Source organism: Sminthopsis crassicaudata, chromosome 3, assembly GCF_048593235.1.
Source record: "Sminthopsis crassicaudata isolate SCR6 chromosome 3, ASM4859323v1, whole genome shotgun sequence".
NCBI lineage: Eukaryota > Metazoa > Chordata > Mammalia > Dasyuromorphia > Dasyuridae > Sminthopsis > Sminthopsis crassicaudata.
This window is the reverse complement of record NC_133619.1, coordinates 188,851,147-188,875,362: the sequence shown is the minus strand read 5'-3', so window position 1 is coordinate 188,875,362 and position 24,216 is coordinate 188,851,147. Positions and strand designations below refer to the sequence as shown.

At 32.6% G+C, this 24,216-nt stretch overlaps 1 protein-coding gene across 11 annotated transcripts in view; it reads right to left on the bottom strand.

Moving 5' to 3' along the window:
• The window catches only part of ROBO2 (roundabout guidance receptor 2), a 632,113-nt gene that overhangs the window by 93,595 nt on the left and 514,302 nt on the right, over nt 1–24,216 (bottom strand). For all 11 annotated transcript variants that reach the window (XM_074299770.1, XM_074299773.1, XM_074299779.1 and 8 more), the window contains 2 exons: nt 6,747–6,871; nt 3,765–3,936 (listed from right to left, as the gene is read on the bottom strand). In XM_074299770.1, the coding sequence (XP_074155871.1) occupies nt 3,765–3,936; nt 6,747–6,871 (297 nt within the window). The remainder of the gene's footprint in view (nt 1–3,764; nt 3,937–6,746; nt 6,872–24,216) is intronic.

Genomic DNA, 24,216 nt, shown 5'->3' with positions numbered 1-24,216 from the left:
TAAATTAGTATCTTTGTTAAGACATACAACACTTTTAGTTATATGAGAAGGGTTGTATGTCTTACCAAAGATATTATGAGATATTTCAAATTTCTCAGGACAATAAATCAATAAATTAATAGTCACATTTCCAATTCACAGTTAACTTTCTTTTACAGAAACACCCATTTGAATACTCAAAATTATGAATTTAAATTATTATTTAATATGCAAAATTATGAATAGATTATTAATAGAACTATGTTAAAATATGTGATTGAATAGCAAACTTTGGTTGTGTACAAATTTTTAAGCATAATTATGTATTGGAGAAGTTAAAAATGGAAACAAGAATAAGTTACTTTTCATTTTCCAAGAACAGTATACAAGCTCAAATATACTCCTTAAGGCTAATTATCCAACAATATAACAATTTTGTACATTCAAATACACACAAAAATATGAATAATACATAATTTAGATATATGACATTCTGAATTATTCAGAGAAATGCTTCCAACAAGGCAAGGTGATACAGCATAACACTGTACCATTCACCCTTAAGAAAGCAAGAAGTAGAGTGTAGAAAAAAAAAAAGACCAGATAAAATATTTAAAGTCAACCTAACTATATCATAGGAGAAGTAATCAACTTTATGTTCATTTCGTATTTAGAAGTGAGAGATTTTTGTAAATTCATTATTTTAAACTCTTTGTTTTTAACTACTTATATAAAAAGCTTAATGTATATTCATCATTACTAACATTTTTTCATTTGAATTGGCTGTCATATTTTCCCAAATTTATTACATAATTGATTTATCACGATTGCCATGATCTGAATTTGATTTTATTGTATAAATGTAAATTTATTTGCATATAAAGCTCAAAAGCTCTGCAATGCTTTTCACTCAAGTAGAGAGGGAAGATACTGAAAAATCTCCATGTGCATGATAAGTGCATCTGTCACTAGAGGAAGATATACAAAAAAAACTTAAATGACATTAAATAGTCATTTTATAATCAGATATTTTCTGTATGATGCAATAAGATTCAAGATTAGAATATAATATATTTTATATAGAATATAATACATATTTTTTTAAAGAAATGTGACAATCTTCCCTAAATATATTTCTTATCTTGGGTACCCTTTTTAAAATTTGCCTGCATTCTTTTTCTCTTTTCAATTTATGGTTTTTTAATGGTAAAATTATAGTTTTCCCTTGGATCTATGAATTCATTCCATCCAAAAATAATTAATTAAGAACAGACATTTCAAAAACAGTTTTTTCATCAGCTTTTCTTCTGTTTAAACTCAGAAAATTAATGTTTGGCATATTCCTGGAACCTATTTCCTGAGAATAAGTGAGAATCAGTTTTTATATTTTTAACAAATCTTTAAATTTTGGACTTAGGTATCAATAGTTTAATAGAATAATATTATGATTATCTTAGAAAGGTAAAAAGGTAGATTTAATTTATACTTCTAAAAATCTGTCAACATATCCATATACCAATAGAGAGATGCTGAATGAAGGCAGACTTTTAGAACAATCATTCTAAGCAATGGGCAGAATGCTGGAACTATCAGAGTTCAAATGAAACTTTAGGTACTTACTAGCTGTGTCACCTTGGGCAAGTCCCTTAACCTCTTTCAGCCTAAATTCCTTCATCTGCAAAAAGGGGATAATAATATAACCTCTTTCCCAGGGTTGTTATGAGGACCAAAATAGATCATATTCAAGTGCCTTGTATATCTTAAAGCACTATATAAATGCTAGGTGTTATTATCATTACTGATAATAATAGCAAAATTGAGATGTTATTCCTTTATGGGAATGATTGTTATTATTAATAATTAATTTGTCAACAATTAATAACTTTATTTTAATTTAACTATGCAAGCATCTTACAATCTTGTTCAGAACAACAGCAATAATAAAGTGAAATAAAGTTAGAATAAAATTGATATTATTAAAATAATACAATAATTATAATAAAGTTACTAATACCTAATTATTATATGGAAGCTATGCCAGGGGAATGTAGGATGTGATAACTTCTAATCTTGTTTAAAAGACTTTAAAATTGTATTTTCTTTTTAAAGACCAACTTAGTTAAGTAGAGAAAATTTCTTTATCAGTAGGCTAGCCTCTTGTTGGTAAAATTCTCAAAACATAGCAAACCATGAAACAAACTAATACACAAAACAAGCATTGAACCCGTGTGGCTTTGTCCAGTACCTTGGTACTTGTAGCAGTGTGGAAGAAATCTGGACACATTATGCCAAGAACATTAACGTAAGAACTATACTCTAAATGTGAAATCTCTTTTCCTCCTAATTACCAACAGCTGATATTATTGGAAGAAATTGTCTCATAAGCTTAGGAGTCACCTAAGACTCTTCATTATCTATCATAGTCTCCATACCAAATTTGTTATCAAGGCCTGGTAAATTCTCAAATACGTCCCCTTCTGTCTTCCAACAAAGTCTTCTGGTGTGGGCTGCCTAATCTCTTCCCACTCCAAACCATCATCTGTTCAGCCATCATTCATTCAGCCATAGGTCTGAATAAGTCAACCCTCTACTCAATAAATTCTAATGGCTTTTTACTGCCTCCATAATTATATAAAAAATCCTCTTTTTGGCTTCAAATTTCTTTATAATATAGTTTCTTCTTATCTTTCCAATCATACTTTACTTCTTTCCATGTATTCTGAACAATATGTCAATTGAAACTAGCCTTCCTGCTATTCCATAAATTAGACACTTCATGTCTTGTCTCACAGCATTTTCTCTGGCCACCTCCCATGCCTTGAATGTTTTCTCTTTTCATCTTCACCTATAGGTTTTTCTAGATTCTTTAAATGCCAATGAAAATCCCATTTTCTTCAGAAAGTCTTTCCAGTCTCTTTTAATTCCAGTAACTTTCCTTTTAATTGTTTCCTATTTATCCTATTTATATAGTTCGTTTGTATGTATTTGTTTGCTTATTGTCTATTTCATTAGATTGTGAGCTTCTTGAAGGCAGATATTTTCTTTTGCCTCTTTTTTTTTCTGTATACCCAGAGTTTAGCATAATGCCTGCAATGTAGTAGGCAATTAATGAACTTTCAAACAACTTGTGTACTTGATGTGTTTTAGAAGATAAAACTCACAAAATTATTTTTGAAAAAAAATTCCAGCAGATAATTCCACATATTTTGGGTTTGGGGAACTATTTTAATCATATCCTAAACATTCCTGGGGTAAATTTCATGCAAAAGGCCACTGGAGAAAAATGAGGAATTAGTTTGCTCAAATAAAGACCAGGGGAGAAATAGGATATTTTCATCCAAGTTAAGTGCAAGAGTTAGCTTATTTAAAATTATTTCTTATGTTATGTTATGGCTAAATAAACCTCTTTTTATTAATTATTGAATAGCCTCATTTCATTGAACTGCCTCAATTCCTTCCAAAACTGAATCTGAATTAAGATAATATTAAGCAGTTGGATTATGATTCTCTACTACTTCAATACTAACTAGTGAAGATAAAATAACTGGCTTCAAATATTTGAAGAAACCTCGTATTGGGAAAGTATTAGATGGGGAAGTATACTTTGGATAATTATATATAATGTAGAATTGTAATGATTTGCATTAATGTTTGAAATGGCTTATCCTTTGTGGAGGTAAACTCACAGGAAGAAATTATGGGAAAAGAATGTCAGTGTTTTAGGTTGGGGTACAAAATGGTTTGTTTCTATTTTGAAATAGAGATGACACAGAGCACATACTCACCAATGATGATAAGTTGTGGATCACTTTTCACACCAATCCCTGCACTGGTGCTTGCTGCAACTTCTACCTGATACTGAATGCCTGGGAATAATCCACCAATAACCACAGATCGAATTGATGCATCTACAGTTTTGTTGATATGAAACCGAGTTTCATTTCCCATACACCAGATCTAGAGTGCATAGAAGGAAAAAAAAAAAAACCTATAATGGAAATGTCTTCCTTGTAATAGTAGACTATTATATCATTATAATAATGATAAAATAATGATATAATAATGATTAAATTATTATTATATCATTATAATAATGATATAAAATTTTAGTGGTAACTCATTAATGTTTAAAAATATTTTAATATAATTTTGTTAATATTCGAAAGGAAAATCAAATGTCCACAAAACAGAAAATAAAATGTATTATATTATAGAATGTGTGTATATATCTATATCTATCTACATGTTAATATAAAATATATAATAGCATAGTATGATTGGATATGTAATGGGTAATGTAATAGGGGGCAGTGGATGGCACAATGAATATAATGCCAAGTCTAGGATCAGAAGACTTATATTCCTGAATTCAACTCTGACTTCAGATAGTCACTAACCTTGTTTGCCTCAGGTTGCCTATGTTGTAAAATGAGCTGAAGAAGGAAATGGAAAATATTCTCATGTCTTTGCCCCCCCAAAAAACTCAAATAGTGGTCACAATGAGTCAGAAACAACTAAAAACCAACTGAATAACAACATCAATGTAGCAGGCACAATCCTTTCTTACTACCATGGATATTCACCCCAGTAGAAAATAAAATATTGTTGCATAAAATGTGTGTGGATTAAAGACATTTTTTAATTTAAATATAATTTATATTATTGATCATATATAAATAAAATACTCACTTCATCAAAAACAACATAAATGGCTAAGCATCTCTGCACTGTATTTCATTCAGGCAAATATTTACTTAAATATATATTAAAATTATATATCAATAATATATTATTTTCATATATCAAACAATGATATATATTATAATGATATATAAATATCAAAATTAGATTTGGTGAACATATATGTATATTTTACATGGATATATATTATACACTTACAAATATAAATATATATTTTTATGTAGATATACTCACATGTAATTGATAGTATCATGGAAGACAAACTAAGTGTTGCCAATTAACAATATCATAGTAACATAAAGCTGTTACATTTCAAGGAATATAATTTGAATTATGGCATGGCTGAAACTGCAATAGTAAACACTAATAGATAAATTCTACTATACTATGTTTATACAGATACATAATCTTATAAATAATAATATAAAATAAATAAAAATAAAGGATGTATTACTATTAAAAATTCCTAGTAAAGCTGGTATTAAAAAATTCACCCATGCTAGGTTATTTAAAGTTTAGTTTCATAAATGTGTTCTGGAATGTTGTATTCCAGAAAAAAAGTATAAATATAACTTATTACCAAAAATATACAAAATCCTGAAAGGAAGCAAGAAGTCTCATAAATAGATTTGGTATTAAAGAAAATAATGGATCAAAAAGGCTCTATTGATAGTTATAATTTATTGATAGATAATTTAAAAGATATATCTTTATGGAAATACAATAAACATAAGATTAAACCAATTATTAACAAGACAAAAAGTTAAGTTGCTTTGAGTTATCTTAAATAAAGGATTAAACTCTATCTTTGAAAAGCTAAGCCCTAAAAGCTAAACTAAACCAACACAAGCACTTCAGTTAGCCTAAATAACGTATGTAAATTAAGTGAATAGAGAGATTGACAAGACTCATATCTTTCTTTATCAAATTATAATAATAGATATGATAATTTAGATCAGGGTGTCTTAAACTCTTCCTACTCGTGAGTCTTTTAAGTATCTGAGGCCAGATTGTATTTGAAATGGGATAGATGACTTGACTCTATCTACTGAGCCACCTAGTTGCCCCAAGTTAGTTATTAGGAATGATAATTTTGGGTTTTCAAATCCCTGTGGTTATGTTTCTTTTTCCTGAATGTTTCTTTATTCTATGAAAACAGGTTCTTAATGAAATTAAGCTTTTTGTCACATCAATCACATTTTATCATATTTATCGATCTTTATCAATATGAATAAAATAATTCCTTTATTATGAAAATATTATTTGAAAAAAAGCTTTTTTTCATGTTTACCAAAAACAATAATGTAATCTCTTGATTTGCATTCCAGTTTTCACCTTTAAATCACAAATCCCCAAGTAGAAAATGCTTTTAATTCTGCTCAATATTCTGTGTTAAGAATAATAATATTGGCACTTAATAAATATTATTCATAAAATATCATAGATTTTCAATCATAGGCTTTCAATTTTCTTAAATATCAGTGAAATTTGAAACACTCATTTGGTTATACTCTAATCACAGTACATTAAGTATTTCATTCTTCCCAATTTCATATATATATATGTGTGTGTGTGTGTGTGTGTGTGTGTGTATGTGTGTGTATGTATACACATATATACATATGTCATTCCTATGTATTTATGTATATTCATTGTACAAAATACAAAAGGCAACAAAATATGGGGCATAAACTTTCTGCACAACCTCAAAGCACTTCATAGGAAATTCAGCAAATTAGTTATTTTTCTTTTCTTCCAAGCAACAACAAATTTAGTGTGTAATATTTTTTCACTAATAACTGAAATGGCTAATTGAATCTTTATTATATATCTCTGTAGAATAAGAATACCTGTGTTCTTATTCCAGTTTTATTATATATTCGTTGGGAACTGTAGGTCACAATTTCTCTGTTCTGTCAGCAGTATCTTTCTTTACTACTGTATTCTACAAAGAATAATTTTGCAGGAAAAAAAAAAAAAAAACTATACAATTTCTGTGTCTAATAGAATGTTCTGGAAAAAAGTGCATCTAGTAACTTTTTTGTTCTTTTGTACTCTTACCATACCTTATACTCCTGAATAATTCCATTTTGATGATCTAGAGGAGGAGGGTCCCAGGAAACAGTGATACTTGAGCTGTTGTGGTTTCCAACTGTCAACACTGTAACAGATTGTGGGGGAGCACTTGGAGCTGCAAAGAAAAAAAGGAAAATAAAAACTAGCACTATGAATCTAACTGCCAAAACATTACTTTTACTTAAATAGTGTTAATGTAAGATCATACTTAAAGTTCTAGTATAGAGTTTTTGGAAAATGCAATGATAGCCCTAAATGTAAATGTAGTATACATGGAAATTTTGAATACAGGAAACTTTGTTATACCTTCCACAACACAAAAACATTTGGGGAAGATATTTTCTCCTAATAGTATATTAGAAATACTGTTAGAAAAAGTAATTAAAGTTTGTTAATCAAATGTTATCAAATGTGTGTACAGAAAGAAAAAAATTCTAGTTGAAATAAATACATAAAAAAGAAAAAAATAAATACATATATATGTATGTGTGTACATATATATGTATGTGTGTATATATATGTATATGTACATAGATATCAATATAGATATAGATATAGATATATGCATATAAAACAGTTTCTTCATGGCTTTCAGATAATTGCTGAAAATCATATAATATACTGCAGACTTAATAGTTTGGACTACACAAGTAAACAAACAAAAACTTATTAGCAGTATATGCTTAGTTTGGGACACAAGATAGGAGATAATCCCCTTAGCTGGCAAATGATCTTTACTGACAGGTATCTTCCAAAGCAAATAAACAAATGTCACATTTGTGTAAGCTATATAATGATATATAAAATATTTTTGTCAATTAAAATCTGTAACAGTCATAAATAAAACTGATAGTTTTATATTGCTTTACAAGTTTCTACTTTTTTATTTTAATTTTTAAAAATCTTATAACTTTTTTTTCACAGTATATTGCATGGGTAATTTTTTACAACGTTATCCCTTGCACTCACTTCTGTTCTGAGTTTTCCCTTCCTTCACTCCACCCCTTCCCCTCGATGGCAGGCAGTCTTATACATGTTAGATATGTTATAATATATCCTAAATATAATATATGTATGCAAAACTGAATTTCTTGTTGCACAGGAAGAATTGGATTCAGAAGGTAAAAAATAACCTGGGAAGAAAAAAAAATGCAAACAGTTTACACTCATTTCCCAGTGTTCGTTCTCTGGGTGTAGCTGATGCTATCCATCATTGATCAATTTTAATTGAATTTGATCTTCTCTTTTTCAAAGATATCCACTTCAATAAGAATACATCCTCATACATTATTGTTGTTGAAGGGTATAAGGATCTCCTGGTTCTACTCATTTCACTCAGCATCAGTTCATGTAAGTTTCTCCAAGCCTCTCTGTATTCATTCTGCTGGTCATTTCTTAGAGAAAAATAATATTCCATAACATTCATGTACCACAATTTATCAACCGTTCTCCAAATGATGGGCATCCATTCACTTTCCAGTTTCTAGCCACTATAAAAAGGACTTTCACAAACATTTTTGGCACATACAGGTCCCTTTCCCTTCTTTGGTATTTTTTTTTTTGGATCCACCAGCAATGCATCAGTATCCCAGTTTTCCCACATCCCCTCCAACATTCATCATCATTTTTTCCTGTTATCTTAGCCAATCTGACAAGTGTGTAGTGTTATCTCAGAGTTGTCTTAATTTGCATTTCTTTGATCAGTAGTGATTTGGAACACTCTTTCATATGAGTGGATATAATTTCAATATCATCATCTGAGAATTGTCTGTTTATATCCTTTGACCATTTATCAATTGGAGAATGGCTTGACTTCTTATAAATTAGAGTCAGTTCTCTATATATTTTGGAAATGAGGCCTTTATCAGAACCTTTAATTGTAAAAATGTTTTCCCAATTTGTTACTTCTCTTCTCATCTTGTTTGCATTAGGTTTGTTTGTACAAAACTTTTTAATTTGATGTACCAAAATTTTCTAATTTGTGATCAATGATCTTTAGTTCTTCTTTAGTCAGGAATCCTCTTCCACAAGTCTGAAAGGTAAACTATCCTATGTTCCTCTTACTTATGAGCTTGTTCTTTATGCCTAAATCATGGACCCATTTTGATCTTATCTTGGTATGTGGTGTGAAGTGTGGGTCCATGCCTAATTTCTGCCATACTAATTTCCAGTTTTCCCAGCAGTTTTTGTCTAATAATGAATTCTTATCCCAAAAGTTGGGATCCGTGGGTTTGTCAAACACTAGATTGTTATCGTTATTAAACTATTCTGTCTTGTGAACCTAACCTATTCCAATGATCAACTAATCTATTTCTTAGCCAATACCAAATGGCTTTGGTGACTGCTGCTATGTAATATAATTTTAGAACATGTACAACTAGGCCACTTTCATTTGATTTTTTTTTCATTAATTCCCTTGAAATTCTTGACCTTTTGTTTTTTCATATGAATTTTGTTGTTATTTTTTCTAGGTCATTAAAATAGTTTCTTGGGAGTCTGATTGGTATAGCACTAAACAAGTAGATTAGTTTAGGCTGTATTGTCATCTTTATTATATTCACTCAGACTATCCAAGAGTACTTAATGTTTTTCCAGTTATTTAAATCTGACTTTATTTTTGTGGCAAATGTTTTGTAATTTTGCTCATATAATTCCTGACTTTCCTTTGGTAGATAGATTCCCAAATATTTTATGCTATCGACAATTATTTTGCATGGAATTTCTCTTTGTATCTCTTGCTGTTGGATTGTGTTGGTAATGTATAAAAATGCTGAGGATTTATGTGGATTTTGCTAAAGTTGTGAGTTACTTCTAATAGCTTTTTAGTAGAATCTCTGGGCTCTCTAAGTATAACATCATATAATCTGCAAAGAGTGATAGTTTGGTTTCCTCATTAACTACTCTACTTCCTTTAATCTCTTTCTCGACTCTTATTGACAATGCTAGTGTTTCTAATACAATATTGAATAGTAATGGTGATACTGGGCAACCTGTATCTTACTGGGAAAGGTTCCAGTTTATGCCCATTACATATGATGCTTACTGATGGTTTTAAATATATGCTCTTGACTATTTTAAGGAATAGTCCATTTATTACTATACTCTCAAATGTTTTTGTTAGGAATGGATGTTGTCAAATGCTTTTTCTGCATCAATTGAGATGATCACAATTTTTTTTGGTTAATTTGGTTTTTTATTTAGTCAATTATGCTAATAATTTTCCTAATATTGAACCAGCCCCGCATTCCTGGTATATATCCTACTTGGTCATAGTGTATTATCCTGGGGATAAATTTCTGTAATCTTTATGGTAATATTTTATTTAAGATTTAACATCAATATTCATTAGGGAGATTGATCTATAATTTTCTTTCTCTGTTTTCAACCTACTTGGCTTAGGTATCATTACCATGCCTTTGTCATAAAAGGAATTTGGTAGGACTGCTTTAATCCCTATTTTTTTCAAATAGTTTATACATTGGAGTTAATTGTTGTTTAAATGATTGGTAGAATCCACATGTAAATCCATCTGGCTTGGGGATTTTTTCTTAGGGAGTTGGTGAATAACTTGTTCTATTTCTTTTTCCTATGATGGAACTGTTTAACCAATTTACTTCTTCCTCTGTTAATCTGGGCAAACTATATTTTTGAAGGTATTCTTCCATTTCATTTAAGTCATCAAATTTTTTGGCATAAAGTTGGGCAAAGGAACTCCTAATTATTGCTATAATTTCCTCTTCATTAGTGGAAAGTTCTCCCTTTTCATTTTTAAGACTAACAATTTGCTTTTACTCTTTCCTTTTTTTAATCTGATTTACTAAGTGTTTATCTATTTTGTTGTTTTTTTTCATAGAATCAACTCTAGTTTCATTAACTAATTCAATAGATTTTTTTTTTTACTTTCGATTTTATTAATTTCCCCTTTTATTTTTAGAATACCAAGTTTAGTGTTTGTCTAAGGTTTTTTAATTTGTTCCTTTTCTAGTATTTTTAGTTGCAAGCAGAATTCATTGACCTCTCTTTCTCTATTTTATGCAAGTAGGCCTCTAGAGGGATAAAGTTTCCCCTTAATACTGCTTTGGCTGCATCCCACACATTTTGGTATGATATCTCATTATTGTAATTTTCTTGGGTGAAGTTATTAATTATGTCTGTGATTTTTTATTTCACCCAATCATTCTTTAAGATGAGATTATTTAGTTTTCAATTTTTTTTGGTCTGTTTTCTCCTGGCTTTTTATTGAGTGTAATTTTCATTGCATTGTGGTCTGAAAAGGATGCATTTACTATTTCTGCCTTAGTGCATTTGAGTTTGAGGTTTTTTAAGTCATAATATGTGGTCAGTTTTTATATCGGTTCCATGAACTGCTGAGAAGAAAGTGTACTCCTTTCTGTTTCCATTTAGTTTTCTCCAAAGATCTAACTATCTAACTATCAAAGATCTTTCTAACTTTTCTAATATTCTATTTACCTCTTTAATTTTTTTCTTATTTATTTTGTGGTTTGATTTATCTAATTCTGAGAGTACAAGGTTCAGATCGCCCACTATTATAGTTTTGCTATCTATTTCTTTTTGAGCACTCTTAATTTGTCTTTTAAGAATTTCGATGCTACACCACTTTGTGCATGTATGGTTAATACTGATATTACTTCATTATTTATGCTACCTTTAGCAAGATATAGTGCCTTTCCTTATCTCTTTTAATTAGATCAATTTTTGCTTTTTACTTGATCTGAGATGAGGATGTCTACCCCTGCTTTTTTGGGTTTGCCTGAAGCATAGTAGATTCTGCTCCAACATATTACTTTTATTCTGTATGTATCACCCTGCTTCAGGTGTGTTTCTGTAAACCATATATTGTAGGATTCGGGCTTTTAATCCAGTCTGCTTACTACTTCCTTTTTATGGGGGGTTTACCCCATTCACATTTATGGTTAAAATTAGTAATTCTGTATTACTACATGTTAACCCTGCTTATGCATTTCGCCTTTCCTTCTCCCTTACTCCCCTCCCCAGTATTAAACTGGTGAGCACCACATGCCTCTCACAGCCCTCCCTTTTTAGTATCCCTACCCCACCTTAGAGTTCCTCACCCTATTTTACCCCTTTTCCTCACAATTTCTATATTCCCTTCCATTTAGCTTACTCCTTCCCTTTTCACTTTTCCCCTCCCACTTTTCAATGAAGTGGAAGGAGTTTCACCATAAATTGAATATGTCTATATTTTTCTCTTTTAGCCAATTCTAATGAGAATATGATTCACACTATGTTCATCCCCCTCCATTCTTTCTCTCAGATATAATAGGTTACCTTTGCCTCTCCGTGAGATGTATTACCACCATTTTACCCTTTTTCTGGTATAATTTGCTTTCCACCTCTAGTTTTTAGAGCAAATTATACATGTGTTCTTTATATATCTTTATGGCAGAAATATAGTTCTCAAGATTTCTTTTTACATTTTTAGGAAACTCTTGAGTTCTATATTTGGAGATCAAACTTTTGTTTAGATCTGATTTTTTCATCAGGAATAGGTGAAATTCACTTATTTTTTTGAATGCCCACCTTCTTCCCTAGAAATAGATGCTCATTTTTTCTGGGTAATTTATTTTTGCCTGCATACCAAGTTCTTTAGCCTTTTGGAATATCATATTCCAGTCCCTTTGATCCTTTCATGTGGATGCTGCTAGATCCTGGGTAATCCTTATTGTGGCGCCTCTATCTTTGAGGAGCAGCTTGGTGTATTTTTTCCTTCGTCTGATGGTTCTGGAATGTGGCCACTATATTTCTTGGTATTTTGATTTTAAGGTCTGTTTCAGTAGGTGATCAATGAATTATTCAATGTCTATTTTACCATCTGTTTCTAAAACATCTGGGCAGTTCTCTTTGATAATTTCCTAGAAAACAGTATCCAGGCTCTTCTTTTCATCATTTTTTCAGGGAGTCCAATAATTCTCAGATTGTCTCTCCTAGATCTATTTTCCAAGTCTGTTGTTTTCCCAAGGAGGTATTTGACATTTTTCCCCATTGTTTCATTTTTCTGGTTTTGCTTGACTGATTCTTGGTATCTCCTTGAATCAATCCATTCTATTTGTTCGATTCTGATTTTCAATGAAGTATTTTCTTCACTCACTTTTTAAATATCTTTTTTTCTAATTGTCCAATTGAGTTTTTAAGTGAGTTGTTTTGTTCTATGGAATTTTTTCCCCATATTAACAATTTTTATTTTTTAGAGAGCTATTTTCTTTTTCCAACTCTCTAATTTTGTTTTTCAAGTGTTTGATTTCTTTATCCACTCTATCTTTAAATGAGTGGGATGACTTCTCCAGACTCTCTTGCCAAGCTTCCCTTTCCTTTTCCCATTTTTCTTCTAATTCTCTTGTGAGAGCATTTTTAAAAAAAATTTTATGAGAATTTTGTGTACTGAGGAACAGATCATATCTCTCTTTGGGGATTCATCTGGAAATAATCTGTTTTTAGTCCCCTCAGGGTTTAAAGTCTGCTCTCTATTTATATGGAAGCTATCAATATTTAGAGTCCTTTTTAATTTTTTGCTCATTTTCTCAGAGAAGAATCAGAGAAAACAAACTAACAAGAAAAATGCAGTCTGCTTTTTTTTGGGGGGGGGGTTGGGGGGTTGGATGATGTTACTGGCTTCCTCTACAGACTGCAGGGGGCAACAGCAAAGCATTAGCAGGACAACAATGGCTGCACTGCAACTGCGCTCTGACACTCTGAGGCTCTAAGAAGGTGCTGAGACACTCTGGGTGGGGTTGGTCAAGTCCCGAGAGATGCTAGCTTTTCAAGGTTATAGTCTTTACCTTCTGTGTTTACAACTTCTCTGTTGTTACTGACTTGCTGCCAAGACAGAAAATGCACACTGTGGGTAAAGGTCTTTCCACAGAAATCACAGAGATCACACCCCTCCCCTCTCCAGTATGCACAATATGAGCTGCCTGCCAAGCTTGTGCCTGTGCCTGATCTGGTCATCCCTGCCCCTGAGCAAAAACAAACCTTTTCTGGTGAATTTCAAGGAAGCCTTCTGTTGGTAATTATTTGTGGGTTTTTTTCCAGTCAGGCATTAATTCCGAGGCTTGTCATGAGATAAATTATTCTGAGAGAAAACAAGGAGCTTAAACAGATGTGTGCATCCTCTCTGCCATCTTGGCCAGAAGTCCTAAAAGTTTCTTCTTAATATAAAAACATTTACTATACTTGTCAGGATATTGCTTTGATGAATTTATAAACTTTCTTTTCAAGAATGGCAATAGAACCCAAATATTTGAAATATATCATATGATAGTACATTATATGACATATATGGCCATATATTTACTGGCATGTGAAGTAATAGGGTCATACAATGCTTCTTTCTGTTTTTCCCTTTGTGATCATTTTTTCTTAGAAATCTAGCCCTATGGATTCAAAAGCTTCTCTAGCAGATCTTTAATTGTTACATATACTACCATAAACATTATATTTTTTAAAAAGTGTTTCTCATTTCTCCTAAGTTTGTTTTTAAAGAACACTATCCCTTGATGTCAGGAAGGCCTGAAGAGACTTACATGAACTGATGCTGAGTGAAATGAGCAGGAATAGGAGATCATTACATACTTCAACAATAATACTCTATGATGATCAATTCTGATGGACGTGGCCCTCTTCAACAATGAAATGAACCAAATCAGTTCCAATAGAGCAGTAATGAACTGAACCAACTACACCCAGTGAAAGAACTCTGAGAGATGACTATGAACCACTACACAGAATTTCTAATCCCTCTATTTTTGTCTACCTGCATTTCTGATTTCCTTCACAGGCTAATTGTACACTATTTCAAAGCCCGATTCTTTTTGTACAGCAAAATAACTGTATGGACAAATATACTATTTTATTGAACTTATACTTTAACATATTTAACGTGTATTGGTCAACCTGTCATCACTGGGAAGGGGTAGGGGGAAAGAGGGGAAAAGTTGGAACAAAAGGTTTTGCAACTGTCAATGCTGAAAAATTACCCATGTATATATCTTGTAAATAAAAAAGCTATATATTTAAAAAAAGAACACTATCCCTGCCTCATGGCAAGGATTACCATGTTCAAATTTCTTTTTAGGGGTGAGAAAAAATCTAAATCACTCCTCATTTTTTCCAGATATATGTACACTGAATTTTATTTTTTTTACGTTCAAGAGGTGAAAGAGGTGGCACATGAATAGATGCTGAATTATGACAAATGCTTACCTTTATTAGTCAAACTAAGGAGAAATTGATTTTTGGAATAGTCCCCAAATGTGGCATTGCATATTAAATAAATTTACATAAAGGGCCTGTTTCCTTTTCCCCACCTTGGCCCTGCCCAGCAAGCTCCCTTTATTGCAAAGGCTACTGAAGTTTGATAAACATTATCATTATTGTGAAGTATTTATATTATTTTTATTTCCAAATATTAAAAAAACTTAATATTCTCTAAAAGGATACTATCACCTTCTAAAAAGTCTGTCAATATACACACACATTCACACATATGCATATGCATATCTATATATGTACTTCAAATCACAGAAGAAAATAATACTGTTCCTAAAATGTCTGCCTCTAGCTCATTAAAGTTTTTTTATAAAAAGTATTTAAATTGTTTGAGTAAATATAAGCTATTTAATTAGGGAAAGGTAAAAATGCTATGACTATTTACAGCAAATCATCTTATTTCGTCTTGAAATGGCTTACAAAAATTTTCCCATTTGTCATATTTAAGAAGGTTTTTTAAAAAAAATTAATAAATTTACAAGAACAAAAAATATTTGACAACACTCATTAAAAATCATAGTAATCCAGACCACAAATTATCTTTAACTTCAAAGTTAAGTTCAAGGGAACTTCAAAAAAATTCACTCAGAAAACTATTGAATAAAATCAAATTTCCATTAATGTAGGAAATCACTTGGCAGTGATATGATTTGCTATTTATATGCTACAAAAAGAATTAGTACTCTACATAAATAAACTAGCAAGGAAAAGATGATGCCCACATTCTCTTTCTAACTCCTGATTTTCACTTCAACAAACATTTTATTGATCATCTATTTTAATAATTGTTGTTATTAAGCAAAAGCATTGTAGTATGAATTAAGTCTAAAGGGTAGCCAATAGGACAACAATAACCAACTACAAAACATAATTTTTCAACCGTATAAAATCTTTCTGAGAATGAGCAACTCACATATTGAGAATAACCTAGAGGAAAATATAATCAAGAAATAATCAAAGTACATCTTTAATCACAAAACTGTTTAAAAGAATACATGATAACACTCTATTGTTATCTTTTTAAAAGCATTTGACCTTTAAAAGTAAAACACAATCTTTGTTTCTTTTTAAAAAAATATTGCTATTCTTTGTTTTCCTAATTATATTTTTCAATGCATCCCTTCAATTCTTACCTCTAAGGTTTTTTTTTTGTTTGTTTATTTGTTTTCTTTTGGGGGGGATTGCTTGTTGTTATTGTTGTTGTTCCATCATGTCCAGCACACTGTGATCCCATTTGGGGTTTTTATGGCAATGATATTAGAGCATAGTTTGCCATTTCCTTCTTCAGCTCTTTCACAGATAAGGAGGTAAACAAAGTTAGGCTATTTACCCAAGAACACATAGCTACTAAGTCTCTGAGACCAAGTTTGAAGTCCTATACTTCTGCCTCCAGGAGTGGGATTCTATCTACTTTGCCACCCAGTAGTCCATCTTGGGACTATATTTTTTATATAGAGAGTTTGATAATATGCTTTATTTCTTAATTTTTGAGAATAATCTTGTAATAGAAGCATTAATTTTTCTTTAAAAGTTTGGTAGAATTTTCCTAAAAAATAATTTAGTGCTTTACTTGACTCCCTTAGTAGTTCCATTTAGGTAGTTTAATTCCCTCTTCTGACATCAAGTTGTTTTAAAATATCTATTTGAGTTCAAATTTAATTTAATTCTTTTCTTGGGTCTCCTTTACCTCTCACATTTGGGCTGAGTAAGTGTCTGATGAGTTTTTTTGTTTGTTTGTTTGTTTGTTTGTTTTATGAGTGAGGGAATGTTTGGGAATATGCTCCAAGAAGAATTTCTGTAGCTTTGAAGATCTTTAACTGGGAGTCAGGACTCAGTAAAAAGACAGATTTGAAGTCTTACTATTCTTTGAAAAATGAAGTATGGATGGAAATGATTCTGGCAAAGTCAGATGCAGACATCAGTAACAAGAACCCTATTATGATGGCTTCCATGTAATTCTGAGTTAGCATTTGTTCCTGCTGAAAGAATGATGATATATTGGGGGAAAAACCAGGGAGGATGGTTGGATAAGCATATTAAGGATGAACTTTCCTATCTTTTCTATAATGTATTCTCCTATGGGTAGGGTGTAAATATATCTGGCATATTTGGAGTATTGGAGAATTTCATGACTTAGAGAAAGTGGTTAATTCTTACCTACATTTTAACATACAGATATTAATATATCTCAGGAATTGAAGAGGTGGAGCCAAGATGGTTGAGAAAAAGCAGGGACTCATCTGAGCTCTACACACCTTAAAGAATGGCCTTAAACAAATTCCAAAGTATCAGAACCCAAAAAACATGAAGTGAAACAATTTTCCATCCCAATACAAAAAGGTATTTGTATTGTAGGAAAGGTCTGTTGCAGTTAGGATGGAAGTAGAGCACAGTCTACTGTAAGCTATAATAGCATAGACCCCACCCTAGGAAACAAAAAGCAGACCTTGAGGGCTTCAGAATCAGTGGTGGCAGCAGCGGTTTATAAGCATTTCAGTGCACATATAGTAAAGGGTTCAAACAACTAGTCAGAAGAAGATCACATGAGCCCCTTTGATGGAACCAGGGGTAGGACTTTGTTATATTGACCAGAATTGGACCTGGGAAAGGGTCCTGGGTCACAGTTCCAAGGCAAGGAGGAGCACTAGCACACCAGAATTTGCAGGTGCAGGGAAGCAAGGACCCTGGGCATAGCTTCAGTATGGAAAGGAGTACTTGTGGTCAGTCATAGCCCATTGTACATTCCAGGAGATTATACAGCCTAGGAAGAACTAGGAAGAACTGAAAATTTACAGATGCTCAGAATTCCCTCCAAAAAGAGTTGCCAACCTCCTCCCCCACAAAAAAAAAACAAAAAAACAAAAAAAACAAAACAAAACAAAACAAACAAAACAAAACAGAACCAACCAACCCTGAAGCTTAGGACAGTGCCCACTCCAAGCAGCAAGCATATCCCCACTAAGTGTGAATTCAAAAGTCAAGAAGTAGCCTGGAAAATGAGCAAATAGCAGAATAAGATTTTGACTCTAGAAAGTTATTATGGTGATGAGGAAGATAAAAACAAATTTAGAATAAGATAAAAAAGTTAAAATTCCTGCAGTCTCAAAGAAAAATTTGAATTAGTTTTAGGCCATGGGAAAACTCAAAAAAGATTTTTAAAATCAAATGAGAGAGAAAAAGGAAAAATGAGAAAGTGAAATAAGAATGATATAAGAAAATCATGAAAAAAACAAGATGGCGGAGAAGAAACACACGACTCTGTGAATGTCCTCACTCCCTCACAACCAATTAGATAAATCAGCCTCAGAAATAGCCCTGGACTGATAGATACCACAAGGACTGGAAGCACAACTTACCAGCTGAAGAGAATCTGGAGTTTCAACAGAAAAGGTCAGTTCCCAGGGGAGGAAGAAGAGAGGCCAGCACAGACGGCTGGGTGCTAGCATACTGCGCTGATCGAGCTGGGAAGGGCTCTGGGATCAGAGAAGCCACTGAGATAAAGGAATCTGGCACAGGCTGTTAGCTCTTCTCTGCTTATAATATAGCAGTTCAGAAGAGAAAGCTAAAATACTTTAAAAATTCAGATAGATTAGATTTTCCAGGACCCTGGGGGTGACTCAGCAGATCTTGGCACCAGGGGGTGTGGCCTCAGCTCCCATCTGAGAATAGTTAAGAGATTGACAAGTGGGTGGATACGGCCCAAGGCAACACACACTGCCTAGCTTAGCTGGAGGGAGTGGAACTCAGATCCGGAAGTCCCAGAGGAGCAGAACCTTTGCATTAGGGACCACGGTTTCTGGCAGACACTACCAGTTTGAGCGCAGGGGCTTCTCACATCACCTGCTGCAGACATCCACGCCCCACCGGGACTCATAGGCTAGGCTTTGTGCCGTATTTACTGTTCAATCTCAATCTCAGGGAAGCCACTAAAACACAGCGCCCTCGGGGCACAGCAGTGCTAGTCACCTCTGAGGCACTTCCAGGGAGGGGGTGGGGAACTCTCTCCCAGAACTCTATCTTAGCTCAGGTGCTAGAGCGGCTGCATCCATCTGGTCTGGGAGGAAGCTGGTAAAGAAGTAAATAAATAATTTCCTACCCCAGGGACAGACCCCAAAAGATTTTTAAAATATGAACAAAAAAGCCAGAAAAACTATAGATTCCTTCTACACAGAGAAAGAGCGGGTATCCAACCCCGAGGAAGTTAACAGCAGAGAGACAGCAGATAACAATCTAAAGGGGAACAATTCCTGCCCCCCATCACATAACTCTCTCGTAGAAGAGTCTATTAAAAAGTTAAGAGACTTTGAAGAAAAATGGGGAAAGGAAAGGGAAGCTATGATAGAGAATAACAACGTCTTGAAATTGGAGTTGGAAAAAATAAAGAATTCACAGGAGATGCAGGGAAACAAAATTTGTGAATTAGAAAAGGTTAAAAAAAATCACAGGAAAGTAGGATTTCTGAATTGGAAAAGATAAAAAAGTCTCAAGAAAATAGGATTTCTGAATTGGAAAAAGAAAATAATTCTCTAAAAAAATTAGAGAAATGGAAAAAAATTCAATAGAGCAAAATAATTCATTTAAAAACTCAATTGGGTATATATAAAAAGAACTAAAAATGTGAATGAAGAAAATAACTCATTAAAAATGAGGACGGAACAAATAGAAATGAATGATTCATTGAGAACCCAAGAATCAGTCAAACAAAAAAAAAAAATGAGAAGCTGGAGAACAACGTCAAATACTTACTGGGAAAATCTATAGACCTGGAAAATTGATCTAGGAGAGATTATCTGAGGATCATTGGACTTCCTGAAAACTATGACCAAAAAAAGAGCCTAGATTCTATTTTACAGGAAATCATTAAAGAGAACTGTCCAGAGATAATACAAATAGAAGGGAAAATAGGCGTCGAAAGAATTCATCGAACTCCTTCTGAAATAGACCCTAAAAAAAGAACACCATGGAATATTGTGGCTAAGCTGCAGAATTACCACACAAAGGAGAAAATCCTGCAAGCAGCTAGAAAAAAAACAATTTAAATACCAAGGTGCCACAATAAGGGTCACTCAAGATCTGGCTACCTCCAAATTAAAAGATAGAAGGGCCTGGAACCTCATATTCTGTAAGGCAAAAGATCAAGGACTGCAACCAAGAATGAATTACCCAGCTAAGTTTAGCATCTTTTTCCATGGAAGAAGATGGTCATTCAATGAAATAGAGGAATTCTATATGTTTCTAAGAAAAAAACCAGACTTAAACAAAAAATTTGATCTACATCCACAAGACTGAAGAGAAACAGAAAAAGATACACAGAACCCTTGAGAACTGTAACTCTGTTGTGGGTATATAAAAAGTACTCAAGGATAATTTAATTTTACTGATATAAAAGAAAAAAAGGGGGGTGTAGTAAAGGGCAGGAGGTCGGTTCAGAAAAAGGGGAAGGAGTGATAAAAAGAGGGAAACTACATCCCAGGAAGAGGCATAGAAAATACACCATATCTGAGGGAATTTAGTGAGGGGGAGAATCATTGTGTGAATCTTACTCTCATCAGAAGAGGCTCAAAGAGTAAATAATTAACATATTTGTTTTTCAGAGAATTTTCTCTCACCTCATTAAAAGGGGGGAAAGGAAAAGAAAAAAGGAAAAGGAGAATAAGTTAAGGGACTTGGAGGGAGGGGGGAGGAATACTAAAAAAAAAGGGAGGGTTGTGCGTCACAAGGGGGGTCTGTAAATTAAATATTGGGGAGGGGAATCAGGGGGGTCAAGGGAAAAAGCATAATCTGGGGATAATATGATGGCAGGAAATACAGAATTAGTAATTTTAACTGTAAATGTGAATGGGATGAACGCTCCCATCAAATGGAGACGGATAGCAGATTGGATCAAAAATCAGAACCCTACAATATGTTGTCTGCAGGAAACACACTTAAAGCAGGGAGATACATACAGAGTAAAGGTAAAAGGTTGGAACAGAGCCTATTATGCTTCAGGTAAAGCCAAAAAAGCAGGGGTAGCTATCCTTATCTCAGATCAAGCAAAAGCAGAAGTAGATCTAGTTAAAAAAAATAAGGAAGGAAAATATATCCTGCTGAAAGGTAGCATAAATAATGAAGCCGTATCAATACTAAACATATATGCACCAAGTGGTATAGCATCTAACTTTGTAAAGGAAAAGTTAAGAGAATTGCAAGAAGAAATAAACAGTAAAACTATAATAGTGGGAGATCTCAACCTTGCACTCTCAGATTTAGACAAATCAAACCACAAAACAAACAAGAAAGAAATTAAAAAATAAATAGAACATTAGAAAAACTAGGTATGATAGACCTTTGGAGAAAACTGAATGGCAATAGAAAGGAATATACTTTCTTCTCAGCAGTTCATGGATCCTATACAAAAATAGACCATATATTAGGACATAAAGATCTCAAAATTAAATGTAGGAAGGCAGAAATAATAAATGCCTTCTTCTCAGACCACAATGCAATAAAAGCTACATTCAGTAAAAAGTTAGGGATAAATAGACCAAAAAGTAATTGGAAACTGAATAATCTCATCTTAAAGAATGACTGGGTGAAAGAGCAAATTATAGAAACAATTAACAATTTCACCCAAGATAATGATAATGATGAGACATCATACCAAAATCTTTGGGATGCAGCTAAAGCAGTAATAAGGGGAAATTTTATATCTTTAGAGGCTTATTTGAAGAAAATAGAGAAAGAGAAGATTAACGAATTGGGCTTACAACTTAAAAGGCTAGAAAAAGACCAAATTATAAACCCCCAACCAAAAATTAAACGAAATACAAAAAATAAAGGAGAAATCAATGATATTGAAAGTTAAAAAACTATTGAATTAATAAATAAAACCAAGAGTTGGTTTTATGAAAAAGTCAATAAAATAGATAAACCTTTGGTAAATTTGATCGGAAAAAAAGAAAGAGGAAAATCAAATTGTTAGTCTTACAAATGAAAAGGGGGATCTTTCCACCAATGAAGAGGAACTTAGAGAAATAATAAGGAGTTACTTTGCCCAACTTTATGCCAATAAATTTGATAACTTAAGTGAAATGGATGACTTCCTCCAAAAATATAGGCTCCCTAGATTAACAGAGGAGGAGATAAATTGCTTAAATAGTCCCATTTCAGAAAAAGAAATAGAACAAGCTATTAATCAACTCCCCAGGAAAAAATCCCCAGGGCCAGATGGATTCACATGTGAATTCTACCAAACATTTAAAGAACAATTAGCCCCAATGTTATATAAATTATTTGAAAAAATAGGGGATGAAGGAGTCCTACCAAACTCCTTTTATGACACAGACATGGTACTGATACCTAAACCAGGTAGATCGAAAACTGAGAAAGAAAATTATAGACCAATCTCCTTAATGAATATTGATGCTAAAATCTTAAATAAGATATTAGCAAAAAGACTTCAGAAAATCATCTCCAGGATAATATACTATGATCAAGTAGGATTTATTCCAGGAATGCAGGGCTGGTTTAATATTAGGAAAACTATTAATATAATTGACCATATTAATAATCAAATTAATAAGAACCATATGATCATCTCAATAGATGCAGAAAAAGCATTTGACAAAATCCAACATCCATTCCTACTAAAAACTCTTGAGAGTATAGGAATAAATGGACTATTCCTTAGAATAATCAGGAGCATATATTTAAGACCGTCAGTAAGCATAATGTGCAATAGAAATAAACTACAACCTTTCCCAGTAAGATCAGGAGTGAAACAAGGTTTCCCACTATCACCATTACTATTCAATATAGTACTAGAAACGCTAGCCTCGGCAATAAGAGCCGAGAAAGGGATTCAAGGAATTAGAGTAGGAAATGAGGAAATCAAACTATCACTTTTTGCAGATGACATGATGGTATACTTAGAGAACCCCAAAGACTCTGCTAAAAAGCTATTAAATTCAGAATTTCAGCAAAGTTGCAGGATACAAAATAAATCCACATAAATCCTCAGCATTTTTATATATCACTAAGAAAATGCAACAGCAAGAGATACAAAGAGAAATTCCATTCCAAACAAATGTTGAGAGTATAAAGTATTTGGGAATCCATCTACCAAAGAAAAGTCAGGAATTATATGAGAAAAATTACAAAACACTTGCCACAAAAATAAAATCAGATTTAAATAATTGGAAAGACATTCAGTGCTCTTGGATAGGCCGAGCGAATATAATAAAGATGACAATACTCCCCAAACTAATCTATTTATTTAGTGCTATACCAATCAGACTCCCAAGAAACTATTTCAATGACATAGAAAAAATAACAACAAAATTCATATGGAAGAATAAGAGATCGAGAATTGCAAGGGAACTAATGAAAAAAACTCAGAGGAAGGTGGTCTAAATGTACCTGATCTAAAGCTATATTATATAGCAGCAGTCACCAAAACCATTTGGTATTGGCTAAGAAATAGACCGGTAGATCAGTGGAACAGATTAGATACAAAGGACAAAAAAGGGTACATCTATAGCAATCTAATCTTTGACAAACCCAAAGATACCAACATTAGGGATAAAAATTCATTATTTGGAAAAAACTGTTGGGAAAACTGGAAATTAATATGGCAGAAATTAGATATGGATCCACACAACACCATATACCAAGATAAGATCAAAATTGGTCCATGATTTAGGCATAGAGGGAGATAATAAATAGATTAGAGGAACAGAGGATAGTCTATCTCTCAGACTTGTGGAGGAGGAAGGAATTTATGACCAGAGGAGAACTAGAGATCATTATTGATCACAAAATAGAAGATTTTGATTACATCAAACTAAAAAGTTTCTGTACAAATAATACTAATGCCAACAAGATTAGAAGGGAAGTAACAAATTGGGAAAATATTTTTAAAAGTAAAGGTTCTGACAAAGGTCTCATTTCCAAAATATATAGAGAACTGACCCTAATTTATAAGAAACCGAACCATTCTCCAATTGATAAATGGTCAAAGGATATGAACAGACAATTCTCAGATGAAGAAATTGAAACTATATCCACTCACATGAAAGAGTGTTCTAAATCACTACTGATCAGAGAAATGCAAATTAAGACAACTCTGAGATACCACTACACACCTGTCAGATTGGCTAAGATGACAGGAAC